General features: G+C 42.4%; 2 protein-coding genes across 3 annotated transcripts; both read left to right on the top strand.

The window, feature by feature from the left end:
* The first annotated feature begins 951 nt into the window (after window positions 1-951).
* On the top strand, window positions 952-14,243 carry LOC146569849 (cingulin-like protein 1). 2 transcript variants are annotated; one of them, XM_085282431.1, is made up of 19 exons: window positions 952-1,071; window positions 2,433-3,314; window positions 3,388-3,482; window positions 4,865-4,970; window positions 5,073-5,168; window positions 5,268-5,416; window positions 6,284-6,425; window positions 6,512-6,724; window positions 6,826-7,032; window positions 7,115-7,219; window positions 7,352-7,504; window positions 7,709-7,879; window positions 8,099-8,251; window positions 11,044-11,133; window positions 12,278-12,361; window positions 12,993-13,117; window positions 13,377-13,485; window positions 13,588-13,751; window positions 13,833-14,243. In XM_085282431.1, the coding sequence occupies exons 2-19, from the start codon at window positions 2,454-2,456 to the stop codon at window positions 13,909-13,911; spliced, it is 3,102 nt and encodes a 1,033-aa protein (XP_085138557.1). In that variant the 5' UTR covers window positions 952-1,071; window positions 2,433-2,453; the 3' UTR covers window positions 13,912-14,243. The 2 variants fall into 2 exon arrangements, with proteins under 2 accessions (XP_085138557.1, XP_085138558.1); XM_085282432.1 differs by having other exon boundaries at window positions 1,030-1,071; window positions 2,248-3,314.
* Window positions 14,244-14,373: 130 nt separating this feature from the next.
* On the top strand, window positions 14,374-18,645 carry aqp9a (aquaporin 9a). Its single transcript, XM_085282434.1, has 6 exons — window positions 14,374-14,590; window positions 14,742-14,868; window positions 15,788-15,925; window positions 16,111-16,229; window positions 17,173-17,390; window positions 17,883-18,645. The coding sequence occupies exons 1-6, from the start codon at window positions 14,489-14,491 to the stop codon at window positions 18,088-18,090; spliced, it is 912 nt and encodes a 303-aa protein (XP_085138560.1). The 5' UTR covers window positions 14,374-14,488; the 3' UTR covers window positions 18,091-18,645.
* The last annotated feature ends 3,415 nt before the right edge of the window (window positions 18,646-22,060 follow it).

The raw sequence follows: 22,060 nt of genomic DNA on the forward strand, positions 1-22,060 counted from the left end.
TAAAAGCAGGAAACAAGGACGGAAAGTCTGCAGCACGCCAAATTACACCAGAACTGGATTTAAAATCAGGCCTCGTAGTGTGATGAATCCAAATTTAAATAATCTTTGGTATGTATGTAGGAGGTCAAGAAACAAGTACAACAGTGAGCGTCTGCGGCCATCTGTGAAACACGGTGGTGGCTCTGTCATGGTTTTGGCTTTCAGCTAGGGATGCTGGGCATCTTTGAATGTCCTTCATGGAAAACTTTTCCTGAAGTCTACTGAAAGGAATAACAAGAAAACTTGTCTAAGAGTTCAGACTGTGTTGAAGAATAAAGGCGGTCATAACAAAACGTGTTGAATTGCACAAACTCAGTTTTTGCTTTGCTTTTTGGTTTTTTGAATAAACTGCTGCACCTACTCCCAATTTTCCAAGTAAATTATAAAGTCACTCAAGACTTTTGCACAGTACTGCATATGCCACGAATTTGCAAATGTTGCCACAAATATAAATTAATACAGTTTTACAAACAATAAGAACTTTAGCCAAATATCAACAAGGCAGCTTCCTTTAAGACCTCTTTGAAATCAAATCTGGATTTTGTGTGAGTTGCCAGGTTAAAAAAAAAAAAAAATCACCTGCAATAAAAAAAAACAAAAAACAAAACAAAACCAAAAAACTCCTTTACCCATGCCTTTATTTATTTATTTTTTAGCTCGAATATTTGTAGTTAAAATATTTCGACCCTTTCAAAAACAAATAAATAAATACATGAAAAGAAAGAAAAGAGGAAGTATTATAAGGATATGAATCCTAAATAATCATGAATCAGAAATAACTAAACGTGCTTTAGAACTGCAGAACTACTAATACAATTACATGTAGGGAATTCTTCGTATCATTATTATAGATTTATGTATAAGCCTACCTCAAAGCGAGCACTAGGCAGCAGCAGCAGCAGTCATATGATGTTTCTGTGTGACAGTGAACGCCTCTCTGAGCGGGGCTGATCATGTCTCGGCGGGTGGAGGCTGGACAGTCCGATCGGACAGAGGAGGAGGAGGAGGACAAGTCAGCGCTCACACAATACGGTAAGTTTGAGATTAAGAACAAAACCTGCTCTAAATAACGCGAACGACCTCAATCCTTCAAAGATACCCCATCTGCGGTGATCAGCAGCGCGTTTAAAGATGTTACTCCAACTTTTTACTACACCTTTTCATTAAGTCGCGGTCTTTTTACAACAGAAGCAGGTAGAGTTCTTGTATCCTTTTTAAAGTAGCGAAGTAAAGTTTATCCGGATAAAGTGTGTGAGTGGCAGATACTGTAGTATCCAAGGACAAATGAGTTCATGTTAAGTACCTAGAATGACAAAGTAAGAACGACCCAATGAAACGTTAGAAGCTCTTATTACGCATGAACATGGCAGGTTGTAGAAAACCCACCAATGGGACAATTTGCTGTCTTTTTTTTTTTTAACCAAGTCATTTAACTTTTACTTAACATCAGCTGAGCAGTCGATTTAAGGGGAATTGAAGGGGGCTGGTCAATTTAAACTAACAGGACAAAGCAGCGGAGTGCTGTTTTTTCTACAACCTGGCAACCAAAAGTAGTTTATGACTGATAGGTGATTGGTGAAAGTTACTGTTTAGTTAGTCTAAGTTCAAACATCGCAATGAACTGAGGCTGGACTGGCTGAAAAATGAACATTTTTAATATGTTTCTCTCTTTTTTCTGATTTTGTGGTGCTTATAAATCCCTTAAAACTATTATTATTATCATGATTATTTTCCATAACATTGATAGTTAACTAAATCAGCACATTTTGGAATAGTTAAAGGAAAAGATATACGCACAATAAAGCCATGTAGAGTGAAATAAAAATATATATATTATTGCCTACAATATATTGGGGTCACAAATGACCTCACCGGGTCACTTCTGTAAAAGTGTTGGTCATTCGAGGGTTATTTGGAGTGGCAGCATGCTAAGGATGGGGCTCGTAGGAAGACACCATACTGTCTTCTATTGTGTTTGTGTGTTACAGCCTCACAGTAGTGTGTTTGTTGACAAACATTTTCCTCAAGTGTCATACGACGGAGCGGATGACGACACCTCTCCACCTCAGCCAGTTGTAGTCGTCATGCAGTTGGCTCAGCTCGGGCTGTACAATAGTACGCTGTCATTAGCACACAGAAAGAGCTGTTTTCATTGCACAGCAATATCAGGCACTCACCAGCATCCATTTATTGTGTCTTTATGTGCAGCTGTGGGAGGAGCTCCTTCGATGTCTGTCCTTACGTTCCCTCTTAAGCTCCAACCCTGCTCCAGTGTTTTGTAAACAGATGATAAGGCCTGACCAACCTGAAGCATCGGTTTTCAATTCACTCTCCCGTGCAGTCTCCCTCTTGGTGTCATTTTTAACATACCTGTCTGTGCGTGTTACCACCAGTTTATCTCCAGAGGGGTTGGGATGGAGTCTCACAGGCCGAGCGGTTCTCCAGACATCAGGACACAGAGGGGCTACATGCTGGAGCACAGTCACAGGGGCAGCCAGGACAACTCGTTTGGAGTGAGGATTCAGGTTCAAGGGATTAAAGGTCAACCCTATGTGGTTCTGAACAGTTCAAGCCAGGACAGCAACAGGGACGTTTCTGTCATCACTCACCAGGCAGGGTACAACCCGGGTATGGCGCGAAGGTCCATGGATGACAGACAGCTATCACCTGAGCCACAGAAGATGGTTAACTCCCCCGTGTTTAATTATCAGAAACGCCCAGAGATCATGAGATCCTACAGCCCTGAAAATAATAAACTGAGCCCAGGGTTTCCTTCACAAACAGCCTCAAACAAACCGACTACCAACGTGACCAAACCCAGGATCCCTCTGCCTGCTGAGGGCCCAGGAGAAGACCCTGCTGAGTTGACCCAGAACAAGGCGCCTCCATCTGGTGGACAAATTTCTCCAAGGTCCCCAAACTTAGTGGAGACCGACTCCATCATTTCTGTAGGGAAACTAATAAGCCAGTTTAACAGCAACCAACGGAGGGGAAGAGGCCCGAGGAACAGGCTGAACCTCGAGGAGTGTCGTCGGTCACGCAGCGTGGACAGCAGTCGAACCTCTGAATCCTCCTCGCCCTCCCCTTCAGCTAGCAGGAACTCGTCTCTGAAGGGCGGGATGTACCCTCCTGGATCGGCCAGGGCTCGACTCCTCAGTGGAGAAGTCAACTTAAAGCCACCAAGCAACAAAGATACGACCGCCAAAGGGCTTCACAGAGCAGAGAAAGCATCAAGCGGTGACCGGGCTGATGAATCTGATGAAAGAGATGCACAGGTACAGGCTTTTGTTTTAGGGCAAAGTTGTCATTTGAAAGATCAGATTTATTTGCCGTATGTTCCCTAATCAGGTCACTCCCGATCTTCTGAAAGGACAGCAAGAGCTCTCAGTAGATCCAGCCGAAGACACGACGAAACAAATGCTGTTCACTTACCTGAAGGCTGGGTAAGTCCCCCCAAGCTTTCGGCACTTTACTTTAAAGGGGCAAACAGACATTTTAGGAACTATAGAGCATATATTTGATTTCTTGCAAATGGGTTGAATTACGGTGTTTGCCTATACCTTAAATAAGAGACTCCAACAGGAAAGGCAGCTTGATTTGTATTGTTAGCGTTTAAGCACACACTGTAAACTTGGAGGAGCAGCGAGCAAGGCTTTGTGCAAACAGTTACAAAGAACAGTGACCGGCACCTCTAAAGTTCAGCGTTTTCAATTTTGTTTGTTTAAAGTGCACAAAAGCAAAAGTTTAGAAATGTCAGATGACAGTGTTCTGGATTACTTTATAGGCTGTCACATTATTAGCTCTCTGAAGTCTAGCAAACAGGATATGACCTGTTGTGAGATTTAGACCCTTTTTAAAATAAATTATTAGCAATAACAAAGGAATTTTACTGAAATAAAAGTATAATATAGTTTCCCCTTTTTTCTTTTTCCTTAAAAAACAATTTAATTGACTTGGTCTCATTCTATATTCCCCCCCCTGCTCATCCACACCTCACCTGCAATGCCCCACATACTTCCTTACCAGTATATCCGTATATCAGACTCAAAATAGAGGAGTTGTGCACTAATGTGAACACGTGCGGTGGAGATGTTTGTGCTTTACAGACGATCTGGCAACATGGTTAACATTGCACAAACAGTACATACAATACTTATAAATCATAAACTCTGAAGGATGTAGACTTTATCTATACATTTTCCATGAGAAACAGCTTGTTTGAGCTTGAGATCAGATAAGCAAGTGGTCCGGGTGATGGGGGCAGTTGTCTAGGCTCCATCTAAAATATGTAATATCTTCCATAACGGCTCTGCTGTTACTCTAAACTATCTTAATAAACAAGTTTTGTTTCCTGTTTTCAACCTAATTTCCAATAAAAAACCAATCGAACAAAAACAAGTTATATTTGTTGTGTATAACATTGTCTCATTTTTCATAATAGTATATTCAGTACTCCCTGTTGGTCTAGTGGTGAGTGTGTGGTTGAGATCAGGCAGTGCAGTCTGATACGGGGAGCTGCTCCAGATGTGTGTTCTCAAGTCAGGAATGTAGAGCACGACCATGTTTTTACTGATAAAATATCTGCTGCACTTGGAAAGTTTGAAACATCTACCAGTGCCTGTTTGGTGCAATTTATTTACAAAAAAATGCTGAATTATGTGTTGTACCCCTAAGAGAGGTCAAGTGAACAATGTTTTATTTCTGCATACCAAAGCTACTTGACATCACGCTCAGAGGAGGTCCTGCCCTGCCGCAACCAGATCAAGTTTCATCTTTTCATCGGTGTTGTTACTGTGTTTGCTAAATATTTTTTCTTGCTGCCCAGAACGACTGATGACGACTCCACCACCCATAGAAAGGTCCACCTGCTCTTTCGGAGGATCAACAAGCTCAAATGGAGAACTGCTGCCAATGTGGAGCAGGAGGAGAAAGTCAGTGTTGGCATGAGATGTTCGTCAGGGCAGCTCACTCTCCAATGTGATTTATTGTGTTTGTCTGAAACTGCTTATATTATTGCAATGTTTTGCTTTTAGGACTACGAAGAGGCGATAAAGCTCCTGCGGGAGAAACAGGCAGAGCTGGAGAAAGAAGTGTCGGAACTGAGGCAAAGACTAGACGCTGAGATGAAGGTGTAGTGTAGCCCCATCCTGCTGAGTCACCTCCAAACAGCTCACTTCCTCTTCCTGTGACTGACAATGTCCCTGTCTGTTGTTGTTCTTTTCCTGCAGAATGAAATGACTTTAGCCAAAGCCTGTGAGAAGGCGAGGACAGAGAAGAAGAAACTTCAGGAAGAGCTGATAAAAAGCCAAGCTGAGCTCAGCCAACTCAGGGACAAGCTGGGAGAAGTTGAGGCAGAACTTCAGTTTACCAAAGAGGAGTAAGGCTGTGACCTTCAGGTCATTCACCAAAGCTTTAAAGTAAAGCTCTGCCTAGTGATTCAGTTTAATTTGGTTTTAATTATTTAGTGCCAAATCACAACAAATGCCTTAGTGCACTTTATATTGTAAGGTGAAGACACAATAATCAGTCAGCCCCCTAACAGCAAGCACTTGGCAACAGTGGGAAGGAAGAACACCCCTTTAAAAGGAAGAAACCTCCTGCAGAACCAGGCTCAGGGCGGGGCAGCCATCTGACACTAAAGTCAAACTAGACTCGCCAAGCCTGAATGTGTCATGTTTCTGCAGTTTAGGTGAAGCACTCCATATACAAACCGACTGTTGGGATTTAAATGGTCAGGTCCAAGTCCAAGTGCTACTGGTCATGAAAGAGCCCAGCACGTGCATTTTAAAATAAAAATGATACTGCACAGCCTGCTGATCTGGAGGATTTGTTGCTTTTTGACGGAACTAGTACTGCTGCCATATTACAAAGTGCTTTTGATCTTCTAAACTAAGCAAAAAGACAAATTAGTATTTTTCCCACTGGAAAAAAACTCAACAACATTATTTTAATGAAATCCTGAGATACAGAACTTTAACTCAATGCTGTTTTTCAGGGTCTTCGTGTAAGCCTCTGCTCATGCTCTCTGGTCACTTGAGTGCACTCTGATGTATGATTGGATGAAGGGCATTGAACTGAAAGCAGTTAGTTGAATACACTTTTGGTTTAGTGGTAGTTTGTTTCAAAAGTGAAGATTCCTGTTTTTCAGTCTATTCCAGTTAAGCAGCTTTTTGCAGCATTTAAGGAGAATAAGCGAGCTCCTGTCTTTGATATGAAATATGAATCTGTTCTCGTATGTTGCCAGGGTGGCTCAAATGAAGGCTGAGAAAGAGAGAGCTAAAGCAGAGATGCAGGACCTTCAGCAGCAGCTCTCAGAGATGCACGACGAGCTGGACCGAGCAAAGAAAGCAGAGGTGATAAATGAAGAGAAAGAAGTCCTTCTGCAGGTAAATGAAAGCCCGCGAGCCAAAATATAGCAGATGTAAAGCAGCTTTTTCCCTTAAATATATATTTGTGATGGTGAATTTGACAGGATTTATCCCAGCTGCATGCAGAATTTCAGGAGATGCTACAGGTGAAGGAAGAGCAGGAGGACTTGCTGCATCGCAGAGAGAGGGAGCTCAGTGCCCTGAAGGGAGCACTTAAAGAGGAGGTGGAGACTCAGGATATATACACCTCTGCTCTGAAGGAGGAGCACGAACAGGAGCTTCAGAAGCTGCTCGGGCACTTGGAGCTGGTTAAAGAGGTACCAGGAAACATACCTCCATTTGCTCTGATCTATCACACCCCTGTGTCACGTCATATTTCGATGTTGATCTCACACTTTGCTTTCGCCCTGTCTCTCAGAGCAATGCTCTGCTCTGCCAGAAGAAGCTCGAGGCGGAGGAGGAGAGCGGTGCAGCTAAGGTGCAACTGAAGGAGCTGAGCCAGGAGAGAGATCAGCTGAGAGGGAAGGTGCAAGAGCTTAACAACAAGTTGGAGCAGCTGAATCAGGTGATCCAGGAGTACAAAACCACAGAAAGACAGTTGGAGCAGAGATCAAAGCAGCTTGAGGTGAGGAAAGGGGTGCAAATGTAGGGAGATAAATGTCAAATTTTCAGTTTGTTCAGTTTTCTTTTGCTTCATGCCGTTTCAGAGGGAAAAGCAACAGGTTGAGGAAATGCTGGACGATGTGAGGAGGAATGAAGAAGAGATGTGTCAGTCTAACAAGTCGCTGCTCACTCGCTTGGAAGACGTGCAGGTATCAAGGAAATAAGGTTGAGCGGGAGAAAAATGGAGCACACTTCATCATGTCTACTATATCATATTATTTCATGAGCATCATAGCTATGCTCTTGAAATGAATTCTTTACTCTGGGTTTTCTTCTGACAGGGTAAACTAGCCAAATTGAACCATGAGCACAGAGACCTGAAAGAGAAGCTCAGGGAGGAGAAGAAGCAAGTGGAGGAGCTGTGGAAGACAAAAACTGAGCTGGAAGATGAGAGAAGGCTGCAGGACAGGGCCATGGAGCAACTGCAGAGGAAGGTGAGAGGGGGACATAAACTATTCTTTTAAGGCCTTCCAAAAAAATTCTATGTGTTCTTGGAGCCAAATGAGGCCTGAAAGTCTGCTATCTTAACCCTGAAGCCATGAGATCACCAGAAACAGCTGTTAAGTCTCGTGCTTGCATAACTTCTTTCATCTCCTATGTCTCGCTTATCTGAGCTCTTTGTTTATCTGCACGGGTAGATGAATGGCATCATAGAGGAGTGTGAGGCGTCCACAGATGTGCTTCAGAACCAGGTCGATGAGGCCAAAGAAAAGAGTCAGAGGGACTTGGCCGAGCTGCGGAGACAGCTGCAGGAAAAGGGAGCAGAGCTGGAGAAATCCAGACAGGCAGCCAAAAAACTGCAGGAAGAGGTGTGGTGCTCACCGTCTCCCTGATTCATCAGCATGAATTAGTCTTAGTCACCAAAAGAAAAATAAGAGTATGAGAACATGCACGTTTTGTATGATTTTGAATAAAAGTGGTCAGACTCTACGGATTATGTGTTGTCTGTAGAAGTGTCTGCTTTACTGCTCAGCACCGGACATTGCATGTTGCTTTGTGTTTAACCTTTGAGCTGTTTTCTTGTTCAGCTGTTTCCTCTGGAGGAGGATCTGCGGAGGTGTCGCAGGGAGCAGCAGGAGGCCCAGCTGAGGGGCCGGCAGCTGGAGCAGAAGGTGGAGGAGCTGGAGGAGAGGAATGTTGCCGCGATGGACGAGCGAGAGCGCCAGGTCAAACTCATGGAGGTAAAAACATCTCTGAACCTCCAGCTTGTCAAACTCAAAATGCAGCGGTGGTTACCACTGTTACCTCACAGCAAGAAGGTTGTGGGTTCAATTGCTCCATCAGGCTTTTCGGTGTGGAGTTTGCATGTTTTCTGGTTTTCCAAAGGCATGCATTTTTAGGGGCCTGGTTAACTGGTGAATTTGAATAGTTTCCTGTCTCTCTGTGTTAGTCCTGTGACAGACTGTTAACGTGTCCAGGGTGTACCCCGCCTCTCACCCCATGGTGGCTGAGATAGGCTCCAGCACCTCCTGTGTCATTTTATGGGATAAGCAAAAACATATGGATGGATTGATGGTTTACCTTCTGAAACAATATAATTACATTCGGATGGTAACAGAAACAAAATAACCTGTTCCTACCCCATTTTTTATTTTATTTTACTCCGTCCACACGTACACGGGTATTTTTGAAAACGGAAATTTTCCGTTTTCGTTTTAAAAAATAATCCCGTCCACACGTAAAGGCAGAAATGAAGGAAAACGCTGCTAGGAACATGCCAAAGCAGCAGGTGGCGCTATATTCCTAACCGTGTAGAAATGTTGGCCAATCAGAAGTCTAGAAGCCTCGGTGGGAAAAAGTAAACAAAGCTGGGGCATAGAAGCAGAACCGAGTCGTATGTGTGGAGGGACAGTAACTGTGTGTGTATATGTAAGCATTTAAACACTGCAGAGACTACAATTAACAGTATTGTAGAAATTCATTTCACCGAAACAATAACGTGGCGCACACTGTGACGTCAGAAAAGGCGCACATCTTTGACGCTGCGTTTGTCCACACGTAAATGCAAAAACGGAGTTTTAGAAAATATCCACCCTGGCCGGAGTTTTTTAAAATCTCCGTTTTCAGTGACAAAAAACGCCGTTTACGTGTGGACGAAAGGTGCAAACGCATAGAAAAATCTGCGTTTTCAAAAATACCCGGGTACGTGTGGACATAGCCCAAGTGAACACAAGACTGTTGGTAACACTTTGGCTACTTCCACACTAATGCGCTTTCATTTGAAAACGCATCGTTTTCTCTCCGTTTTGGCCTCCCGTCTACAAGGCGTTTTGAAAATGAATAAATTTGAAGACGGTGCTTTCGCGTCGCAGTGTGGACAGCGAAAAATGAGACCTTGGAAAACAATGACGCATTTTAGTCATGTGATGCAGTCATGTGACCAATTAAACAAAGATAGCGGAGGGCAGCAGTTGTTTTGTTTGCTCTCAATTTCGACAGCCCTATTAAAGATTAATATCAGTTTGTACATGCTTCAGATAGCTTTTCTTCAAAGTTGTTAATTCTCACTCGCTTTTGCAACTTTGTACTTTTGTGTTACTCGCAGCAACAAGTCCACCTCATCGGTAATCCATTTAAAAACTTGACCTTTCAAAGAGCCGGAAAGTAAATATGCGGCAGACAGAAATCAGGCAGGCCGAATCGTCTTGCGTTTCACGCATGCGCAGTACTGGAACGTAAGTGTTTTCGGCCGTTTCAATGTGGACGCACAACTCTATCCGGGCTAGTGTGGACGTAGCCTTTATTTCACCTTAGTTAATATACTTATTTGTTAAAAATATTTTACATTAAACATTGTAACAAATTGAGCTTAATTGTATCTCCAAACTAGCCAAGGAGTGGAAGTCCTTTTAGTCAGCTGTTATCATCCGTAATAGAATTTCATATAGTCACAGTATTTAAGTTGTTTTAGTCTGGATACTGTTCTGCTGCCCGTGCAAGCCACTTTGCAACCCACCTATTGCCCACCCCCTCCTTTTCCTGTTATTTCTAACTCATTCAGTGGCCTGCCTGCTGTTATTTATGTCTGCAGTGTTCTTTACTGTTCTTGCTGTTGCTCTTTCCACACCAGAGTTTCCAGATATGAGGGGAAAGGTGCTGAGGTTCCCAGGGCAGAATTAGAGAAAAAAATGACTGCAGATGGAAAAACAATCCTGTAATCACTTAAGTGTCTGTCTTACAGTGTCTGCTCATTTACCTACATCCCTATGGGTGCAGAAAGGGAAAGGTTAAAATGAAGCATTGTTAAACTGTCTTTTCCAGGTGCTTGCCTCTTGTTTATACAGACCTGGAGCGAGACTTTTAACTAAAATTTGTGTGGCTGCATTAATAAAACCAAGTAATACAAAAGTATCTCAGAGTTCACTGTAGATCTAATCCTCCAGTTTAAGCTTAAAGATGAAAATCTACCCACATGGTTAGATGGCAACAGTAATATTCCCAGCTATAACACGTGTAAGAGCGCGCAGTCACACACGTAATGTTTACCTGTTCCTCTGCGTGTATTTGCACTGTCACCTGTACCTGCTCTGGGTGAGGAGAAGTTCACTGGAAACAGCGTCTCGCAGCTCAGCCCTGTTTGTCTTGCCGATGCAAAAACATTACACAGTGATACCAGCGTGCGCACTGTTGACACTTTGTATCAACCGAGGAAGAGCGTATTTACTGTTGAAAGTTATCAGACCTGTCCGACCGTTCTCAGAAACCTTCTTCTACCTACCCCCACCCCCCACACACACACATCCACTGCTAACGCAAGCAGAGTTTAACATAATAGCAAAGCGGGTTTTTTTGTGCATTTTTCCTGAAGGCTTCCTTGTATAATGTTACCCAATACCCTCGTCTAATCTGAGTCAGCTTTCTAACCACATTCTCCAGAGATAAATATCTCATGTCCCCTGTGCTTCCAGCGTGCAATTTAAATGAAGTCGATGATGGTTTGAAGCATCTTTTCATTCATTTCCTCTCCTCTCAGGAGCGCATCAGCCACCTGGAAGAAGACCTTTGTGATGAGCGCGGCAGTGCTGACCGCTTGATGGAGCGATTAGACAAAACCAAGGAGCAGGCAGGTTTACTCCCTTGTTGTCTTTGCTGTTTTTTTGTGTGTGTGTTTTTTTTTCCAGATGAAGCTCACATTTTGCATTTTTCTAATGCTCATGAATTTCCCTCCACAAAAACAACAACCTACCAGTGATAGATTTATTGCCTGTCTCAATTTTGGGCCCTCAGCTCTGTTTTGATCATAAACAGATGTTGAGCTGAGAGCTCAGATTTCTCTGCAAACACCCAAAGCTGCTGATGTTTCTGAGCTGCGCGTAAAACAAGTTTGTTTTGTTGTTTCGTCTGGTCATTAATCATGCTTCTTCACCGCTTCCTCATCTTCAGTGTGCTTTTAATGCTGGCCTACGTTTAGGGGAGCAAAGTAGTACACAGTAGGTGACACAAAATGCTCTTTTGGTTAAACTACTAAGCCCCCCACCCCCACTCCCTGCTCCCCCAAAAACAGCTAACTATTGTGAGCAAGTATTCACACTCCCTCCTCTGGGCCTCTGGATGTTATTAGTGAGGAGAGCCTTTAGATCTGATGTGTCCGCTCAGACCGGACTGAATTTCCTCTGTTTTTATGGAAACCTTTTATTTAAACTGAAAGTTTGTAATAACACATGGTCTTGTTTGCAGTCAGTATTGAAGAGAATGCATGTGAACGGAAAGCAAGTTGTGAGGTTTAGTGTTAAAGGAGAACCCTTGTGCACATTTCTAGTGCCTTATATTCCTTTTAAATCAATGTTTCTTGCATTATTCAAAGGTTACCCTGCAATTTATACTTTGTCCTCCTCTCTTTAAGCGAACTTTCCTCTGATTGGCTGCCCATCACAAACAAAACGTTTGAACGGTAGGAGGTAGATGCGTCTGTCCTCACAGCCTCCGGGCAACTCTGTGCATCTGAGATGCCTTTGTGTCTCTAAGCAAGAATATCAATTTCTTTGACGTCACATTGAACCAACAGGGAAAAAAAACACCTCAAACTGAGAGTTTAGAGAAAATAAGTAAAAGTCTACTTTCAGGGGGAAAACATATGAAGTACAAGCTCAGCAAATAATAAATTAGTAGTTCAGTGTCCATATGTCCCAGCTGTATTTCTTATGTGCGATGTTATGCAGTACATGTATAATGGATAATAAAAACTATGTTTCTCTCTGCATTAACAGATGGATCAGATGCGGAATGAACTGATGCAGGAGAGATCTGCCAGGCAGGATCTGGAGTGCGATAAGATAAGCCTGGAGAGGCAGGTAATTATCCCTAACCCCCCAACACCAGACAGCTAAACAGAGTGAAATCATTTCTGGAGAAAAAAAAATCTTAAGGTGGAGTCAATGTGATGCAAGAGACTGCTGCTGAAAAATGAGGGTTAAGATCCAAGTTAGATACTCAGCTCTTTTAAGCTTTTGCTTTTAAATAATAACCAAAATCAAGTGAAATACTCATGTAAATGCATGTGGAATAAAATCAGCATGGCGTTCAAATTGTAAGATTCATGTTCAATATCAGCATTGATGTTAATGGTGTTAATGGAAACCTGCTCAAAGGTGCCCTGCAGAGTTTTTTTTTTAAAAATTTCTTGTAAAGATACAAAAAAGGTTCAGCTTACTCTCAGCATTGCTCACCAAACTGTATTGCTTACATGCTTGAGGGTTAACAACTGTGCAAAGTTTTGCAAAGCTTGTTTTTTCCTACTTTGTTTAATAGACCATTGCCTCCCCCCTTTGGATCCGTGGAATAACAACCTCAAGCTCTTACATTCTTGTGCAAGAAGCAAACAAAACTGCGACCACCCTGAGAAACTACTGCTTCATGTTGCTATTACAGATTTTTTTTTTTTTTTTAAAAAGCTAAAATTCTTCATCGTATTCTCTCTGGCAGAATAAGGACCTTAAAAGCAGAGTGGCTCATCTGGAAGGTTCACAGAAGAGCAACCAGGACTCACTCGTCTCCAAGCTCAACATCCGCATCCAGGAGCTGGAGGAGAGGTTGCAAGGAGAAGAGAAGTGAGCAAACACACAGCAAAAAGTGACCTTACTTTAACAACTTCTCATCAGTTTTAGACATTAATATGGATTAAGGCTGTATGGATCAGTGCAACTACAGAAACTCAGATTCTTGGTCCTGGCTCTCAGTGAGTGGTGGACCCATTTATCACTTGGTTGTAAGAAAAATCATCTCTGGTCTGCACACTAGGAGTGTGTTAAGTTACACAAAGCTGGAGGAAAAAACAGGCACATGATCCCTTGTTGCTTTTACTCTCAGGGACAACAACAACTTACAACAAGTGAACCGCAGGCTGGAGCGCAAGCTGAAGGAGATGAAAATGCAGGGAGACGAGGAGCGCCTCAACCTGCAGAGCCAGACGGACCAGGTCGACACATCTTTAACCACGAATAAAACCTTGTTACGATGTTCTCTTCAGCAGGCGACTCGACTCGTGATTCTTTATCTCGTTTTTCCCCGAACTCTGCAGCTGACTCAGAGGCTAAAGACGGCGAAGAGGCAGATGGACGAGGCGGAGGAGGAGATCGAGCGTCTGGAACACGCTAAAAAGAAGTTGCAGAGAGAGCTGGATGAGCAGATGGAGGCCAACGAGCAGCTTCACAGCCAGCTGAGTGCAGTGCGGAATGAGATGAGGTGATCGATCGCTCTCTGCCTTTAACATGCCGCTGCACTAAATCACGTCATCACCATCATTTAATGTTTTTGCTTCAACAGGCGGAAGAAGAAGGCCACTCCCGTCACTAAGGTCGCAGAGGACGATGTGAACGACTTAGACGACCTGGGATCTGACTGACCCGCGCTTAAAAAGAATTCAATCTGGAATTTAATGTCACTGTGAACATTTCACAATTGAGTAAAATGTCATTAACAACTCAGGTGTGACTTCCACCTTGAGCTGCATGGCACCTTGCCAATGCTGACCTCTTGTGGTGATATTTATAACTGCATTATCAGACCAACTTGATTATTCTTAATCTCTAATTTATTCTGTTGGTGTATTAATGAATATGACGTGGCGTGAACGTTCTTAAGATAATAACTAAATGCACTAAAATGCTTTTTTCAACATTCACCAGTGTATATACGCCTCCAGACACTGAAATAAATACAGCTGTGTGACATTTCTGTCAGTCTGAGACTTTGACTTTGAACAAAAAAATGAGAGAAAGCTTAGTTTAAATGTAAAAACAACACAAAACTCGTCTGCTGGTAACCCTCAGCTATGAAACTCTGTCAGAATGGTAGTTGCACGAATGGATCAATGGCCTGCTCTTAATGGCTGAGGCTGTGCAGAGGTGGAGATGTGACTCTAATGAGCTCCAGGGATTCAAAGCGCCTGACAGTTTTGACATCTGTTGGCACGGCGATACATGGAAGTACAAAACAAGAGAAGCATGAGGCAACACTGTGCTCTAAAACATGGAATATTTAAGGAATTTCTGGCAGAATTCCTGGGAACGTTTGTCTTGGTTGTAAGTATTCTTTTCTTTTAGAATGAAACTATTTTTTTTCTCAGAAATCAAACATTGCATCTGCTCGCTTTAGAAGTTCCTGTAATTCCTTCAGCTGATTTGATTGCTTTATTTCAGTTTGATTAATGATATGTTCCTCTCTGTTTGTCAGCTGTTTGGCTGCGGCTCCGTCGCTCAGACCGTCCTCAGTCGAAACACCCTGGGCGAACCCCTCACCGTCCACATCGGCTTCTCTGTAGGCCTGATGATGGCAGCGTATGTGGCCGGTGGAGTTTCAGGTAAATGCCGCTTTTAATGTTGCTCTTATTTAGTTAATTCTTTATTTCTGCTGACATAAAGTTGGCCTCAGATGGGCTGCAAGACCCCGATTAGCTCTGCTTAATTTATGCATGGCCAGCAGAGCTGACACACTTGTGAAGAAAATCAAAAGTAAAAAGTTTTAACATTGTAGTTGTTAAAAGTTTGTTTAGCGTTCTATCTTAACCTCTTAATTTATAGTCAATACAAACCGTCTCTGCCTGAACATATAAAACAATCTGACACGACTCTCTTGTACGTGCTGCTGTAATAAAAACATTGATACTCATGAGGCATGCAGCTTGTAGTATTAAATCTTTATGGCTTCCTGTCCGGCCATGTGCCACCTCCCCCAGCTCCGGCATCAACAGGAAGGTGCCAGTTCTCTGTCCAGATCCACCAAATGTGTACTGACCATTGATTTATTAACACAGCCTCTCTGGGGTCGTACATAACCCTGGGCACTAAATGTCCTGCAAACTGCATTGATCATAGGCTACGTTCATCTGTCTATAGCAGAGACCAGACTCAGTCCCAGTGAGAATGCTTACTTCATGTGAGCAGGGGTTTGAATTGAATTAAATCAAACCCCCACCCATAGTATTTCATGAAGAGATATAACAGGCAGGTTTCTCATATATATATATATATATATAAAAACTACCTGGCCTTATTAAAAATAACAACAGAATCTTTTTTGTTTTTTTGAGGTAGTGACCTTTATTCTGCCTCTAAAAAAACAAACCGTGAACCGCCCTGGGGGGCTGCTCCCCTGCTGTTGCCTCTTGTAAATGTGACAGCCTCACTAATGATGGAGAGGATATCATGCCAGCCACCCACACATACACACACACACACACTGCACCCCTCTTTTACTCTGTGCTTTGTCCTCTCTCCCAGGGGGCCATGTGAACCCCGCTGTGTCTTTGGCCATGGTAATTTTGGGCAAACTGAAGATCTGGAAGTTTCCTTTCTACGTCATCGCTCAGTTTCTTGGTGCTTTTGCAGGAGCTGCTGCAGTCTTTGGATTATACTATGGTGAAGCCTCCTTTGCATATATATATATAAAGCCATAACAAGTGTTATGTAAAGAAGTGATTAAGTGCACAACACTCAGCTGCCGCTGTGAGAATATTTTAACCCTGGGTTTGACTGCACAAGATAGAAATGGATCCCTGTGACTTGTTGCAGTTATGTCAGATGTCTCTTTGTGCTCCTCACAGATGCCTTCATGGACTTCACCAGTGGGATTCTGTCAGTGACGGGTATCAATGCAACGGGCCACATTTTTGCCTCATACCCCGGCAGACACCTGTCAGTCCTCGGCGGCTTCATTGATCAGGCAAGCTCTAGTCGCGGTGAACCACTGACCTCCGCTCTCTTTCTGCCTCTAAATACTGTAAAGTCTGGCCAATGTGGCTAATGCAGAATCGATCGGCCTATTTAGTCTGAGAACACCCCCTTTTCGGCTCACTTTTGGCCCTAATGTCCATTTCCTGGTACTCTGCAGAAGGTCACATTTACTTAACGCCATTTCCAGTCTGTTTATTTGTTGCAGCAATACAAAATTAACACGTCTGCTTGTGTTTCCAAAGATGGTGGAAACCACAGCAGGTAAAGCGCTGCGATAAGTCTGCTTAGTGCGATTGTGTTTATGCAAATGTTATTTTCATTCTCATGCTCAGAGGTCAAGTACGATTTGAGTCAGAGTGAATCATCTGCACAGGGATCAGAGTTAAGACGTTGCAAATGTGATTTAAATGCACCCAGATCACTATACACATTAACTGGACATGTTTTATTAATTTGTATTCAGATGTTTTCAGTTAGAAAATTATAGTTATTTTATAATAGAAGTTTGAAGAAATTCACATGATGGCATATTATATGACTGTGAAGTAAACAAATAGCTTAGTTACTTCAAATTGCACAAAAATCCCTCAAATAAATGACATGAAATGAGTTAATGAATATATTAATATGTGCACTGGTCCGCGTTATAGAACATTAAACAAAGAAACAATATATAAACAATATATATCTAATATATCAAATAAAAACTACAGCTGAGTTGTGCTCAGCGTTTAGACTGTATCCATGGCTTATGTCTTTATTATGATGTGCGTTGTGAATTTAATAGTCTGATGGCAGATGGGTAAAAGCTGTCACTGGGAAACTGCTGCTCCATGTAGTATATTATTGTAATTGGGATGTTACCAGCGTTTATCAAAGCTACACAGCCAAACTCATCCATTAATCAGAGGTTTGCTGTTCCTCTCTCGAAGGTGGTGGGAACAGGTATGCTGGTTTTGTGCATTCTTGCTATCATCGACGGCGGAAACATCGGAGCTCCTAAAGGCGTCGAGCCGCTGGCCATCGGCCTGATCATCATGGCCATCGGCGTGTCCATGGGGCTGAACTGTGGCTACCCCCTGAACCCAGCCAGAGACCTGGGACCCAGACTGTTCACAGCTGTGGCAGGATGGGGGATGGAGGTCTTCAGGTAGGTGGAGTCGAATCACATATAGATGATTATATGATGATGATGGGTGGGCAGTTTGGCCATTAGGTGAAAAAGTCTAAACGTGGTATTATTATTAAAATGCGTGGAATATATAACTTCTGAAGGATAGATCATTAATGTATACAAAGAAACTATGCATCACATACTAAATGTACACTTATGTAGTAACTTTATTTGATGATCTCTTACTTACAAAATAATTTTGCAGTTATAAACATGTGGACACATTCTGTGAAATGAAAATGTAAATACAGACATATCTCCCTGCCTCTCTTCAAATCTTTCATTGAGCTATTTATCGAAGTGAGCCCGTGCTGGTGACACGTGTTACATAGTGTCACATGCGCTTGACAGATGCAGTCGATGCTTGTGCATGATCCGATGGAGGCACCGGCGATCAACAGCTGCCTCTTTTTTCTCCCACTGGTGTTTTTGACTCTTCCTTCCTGTTTCCCTTTTCTCTGCACGCAGCACCGCAGACAACTGGTGGTGGATCCCAGTGGCGGGACCGATGGTGGGGGGAGTGGTCGCGGCCGTCATATACTACCTGTTCATTGAGCTGCACCACCCCCACGTCGAGCACGAGAAGCCCCAGGAGGAAGAAGAGGAGGACGAGGAAGACGAAGAGGATGATGACAGCAGTCTGAAGGACAAATATGAGATGATCACGATGAGTTAAGAAGACTTTCACCTTCAGGACTGAGCGCTTTTACTGTCAGTCAGATGAACACCAGCGCAGCTTCCATCTGTAAGGACAGGATCCATGTGTCAGTGTCATCTCATTGGTAGCTGTATAGGCTGTAGTTATACTTCAAGCTTTTTTCAGCCCGATACACCACCAAAGACTTCCATGGGTCTAAATAAAAATAAAATATATTTGGAAATGTTCTGAAAACACAGAATAACTTTTGCTCGATTGCCTGTTGTTGCATTTTTCATAAACTCATGGAAATCTCAGTCCTGTGTATTTGAGATCATTACATAAATATTAGCAGCATATGTGTTGTAAATACCATTTTGTATATACAAAAAAATTCTCCTTTTTTGCATATACTAAAAATAGAATATTAGTTCTGCATGCTTGCAAGTTCCCTGTTACATTTCTTTGTGTTTTTCTCAGTGGTTGTCGTGATATTTGCGTATTAACTTCAAACTTTTTGTGCTTGTTTTGACTTTTTGCAAAACTCTCTTACTCACTTTTGTTTGTCGACATTAAAGTTTCTACAAGTTGCAACTTCTCCTAAGATTTTTCTCTTCACCGCTCTGCTGCATTTGTAATAGAAAACTGCACATCAACCTAAAATGAGATGCTCAGTTGATGTAAACATTCTCATACGAGCAGTTTGTAAATTGCTCCACAGACGAAGTATGTCCTGTAGAATGTCATCGCTCCAGCTAATGTCCCCAATGCAGATGAAGGAGCTGAGACTCAGTGGGTTGTCTGATTTTACTTCCACCAGGAACCTCAGGTGGCAACTTCAACGCTGCAGAATTGTTAGAAAAGTCAAATATGATGGGATGATAAGACTTAAAAGTGAGAAGCTTCATCATTGTTTCATCTGGGGGATTCTCACCTTTGAGTTAAAATAAGAATACCAAAAGAATTATTTTAATAATATGGATTGAATTCTAGTTCTGATAATGTTCAAGAAAACCCATGTTAAATAAGAGCTGTGAAGTGGAGAAAAACTTGTTCCAAGTTCTCTAACTTGACGAGTGCTCCTGTATAACATGTGGAAAAGAAGCTATAAAATTTGAGAATAATTTAACATCCAAACAGGATAAATTTAATTCAAAGTCTCCGTTAGCTCAGTTAGCCATGCTTTTTTTTAAGGTTTTCCAAAATAAAAAAGAAAAGTAGTAAGCTAGTAGTAAGCAGCTGTAGCACAAACATGTTGGGCTACCTGCTTCATTCCTTCAGCATTCCAAGAATAGTTAGAAGTGAGTCAGATTTAATGTTAAGTTCCATTATATTGAAAAAATATTTTGGATATTTCCAACAGAAATCGGTGTAAATTTAGGCCCTTATATCTCAGAGTCTCGGTACGTGCCTCTTAAATCTAGCAGAGTAAAAGCACACAGGCATATGAAACAAGTACAAGTAACTCAAAACTCTGTGAGTAAATGGATCATTATTTACAGTCCATATGGCTTCATACAGCAGTTCAACAGTAACACTAGCAGAGAGACAGCAACAATCAGGGGACAAACAAATACTAATACTAAATTAGCTGATATATAATCTTATTCTAAGCTGGGGAGCAGCTACAGAGGACAGAGTGGGCAGTTTGTAGACGGACATGAAGATACATGTGCAGGTACATGTGATTCTTGCTTCTTGTCTTTCATCCCTTTTTCAGGCTTTGAATAATGTGGGGTGACGGTAAAAGAACTGGGTCTGGGGATTTTCCATGTACACAAGTAACCAAGACTAATGACTAAACCCCTCAGACTGACTGAGTGTAGGAGCACTGAAAATCCTCTGGCTGCTGGACAACGAAACAAGCATTCATTCTGCGCAGGTTCTTTGTTTGTGCTGCTGCCTTCATGGTGAGCAGAGCCTTGCTGCCGCTCAGTCCACAAGTGCCCGTTTTACAGTCGTGCTTTTGTCACTGCAAGGAGAAACAAAAGGCACACTGCTTGCTGATCGGCTGTGACATCAGCTCCTTGCAGAGAGCTGGAACTGTAAATGCAGAATATTGATAATATCCTCTGTGTTACGCTGTTTCAGATGTAGAGGGACATAGATGTGGGAGCTGTGGGGGAATTGTATGAGAATGGATCACAAAATCAGTACATATTCAATCACTGGTGTAAACGTACTGGAATATAAATGAGACACAAAATACTAAACCTCATCCCTTGTTCCTGGATTTAATAAAATCGTGTTTACAACCAGCAACTGTAGCCGAAGAAATGCGCAGAGAATCGATAGCGGGCCACATTCCCCTGCATGTGCAAATGCATGCTCCCTGGATTTGACTTACTTTTTTTATGGGTGTTACATCATTGAATGCACTCATGGAGCAAAGTGATCAATAAGTATAGGCAATAAATAATATAGTGCGTAACACACATGTGGAAGACACGAGCAGGCGTGTGGCGGAGACAGAATAAAAGCTTTTGATCAGCTGCTTTTTCCTTCCAACAAATGTATTCAAATAAATAAAAAAAATTATATCTGAGAGCAGGCAGCAATGAGTGTTGGATTGTGTGTCCTCCTGAAACAAAACATATATAAAGCTGTGCGCGTATCTCTGTGTTGCTGATGCTGGTGACTCACAGGCTGCTAGGAAACCTGCAGCACCATCATGGTCTCTGAAGCAGCTGCGCCCTCTGCTGTGAGCCTCACGCTACTGCATTTATCACAGTAAACAATGTTCACTCCAATGGTACTGTAATTTTTACAACAGGTTCTCATCCCAACCACATCAGGGGCGCCACCAAGGGGTGGGCAGTTGCCCCCCCTCCCCCAACTGCATTAATTCTGCGCATCCAGTGCAGGTTCTTTGTTTGTGCTGCAGCCTTTATGGTGAGCAGAGCCTTGCTACTGCTTAGTCCACAAGTGCTAAGTTTAACTAAGTTTAACTAATGCTAATTTGTTATTAAGGGGCCCAGAGTATGCCAAGGAAATATCCCCCACAGCATAACACCAGCAGTAGCCTGAACTGTTAATCCAAAGCAGGATCCACACTTTCGTGCTGTTTACATCCCATTTTATTGTCCGAAATTGCGCAGACCAGGCAACATCTTTCCAGTTTTCCACTGTATAATTTTGTTGATCTTGTTTGAATTGTTGACTCAGTTTTCAGCTGGAGTGATCTTCTGCTGCTGTAGCCCATCTACTTCAAGGTTCGATGTGTTGTGCATTCAGAGATGGTCTTCTGCATACCTTGGTTGTAAAGAAATGATACTCCCTTTTTTCTTTTTCATTCTCTGTAAATCCTACAGATGTCTATGTGTCATTGCTCAGGGCTGCAATATCAGCCTGTCTGGCACAAACAACCACGCCACATTCAAAGTCGCTTAAATCATCTTTTTCTAGCCATTCTGATGCCCAGTTTGATCTCTGGCAGGTTGTCTTGACCTTGTCAACATTCCTGCACTGAATTGCAGGCACGTGACTGGCTGATTGCATATTGTGTTGACCACTTGAACAGGTGTACTTAACAACGTGGACAACAATTTTGCAAGTTTAACTTTTAACTGCTGTAAAAGGATTTCTTATTTTATTAGCGGTGTGTAGATGTTCGCTTCACTAACAGAGTATCACACAGATTGGAGTGGGATGGTGCTTTTCCTCAGCAGTGCTCGTATTAGAACATAGAAAAACAGTTTGGTAAAAAAAAAAAAAAAAAAAATCAAAAAAAAAAAATCACAAGATCTAATAACTTCACATCGATCTCTTACATTCTCCCCAAACGCAACTTTTTCCACAAACAAAATCAGCATCTTTCAAACACCATGACACCAGTCTGTATTGCAAGCTTTCCATTTATTTCAAGCCCAATGCAAATGACGGTTCATGTGTTAAATCAGGGGGAGTGGCCCTTTAAACATCTGGCTGCACAGTCCTCAGAACAAACTGCCTCACACGGAGAGAAAGAGCCAGAGCACGCACACATTTACAGACAGCAAACAGGGGTCTA

Source organism: Mchenga conophoros, linkage group LG7, assembly GCF_057382185.1.
Source record: "Mchenga conophoros isolate Kocher_MC1m ecotype Shallow Benthic linkage group LG7, M_conophoros_male_GT1.1, whole genome shotgun sequence".
NCBI lineage: Eukaryota > Metazoa > Chordata > Actinopteri > Cichliformes > Cichlidae > Mchenga > Mchenga conophoros.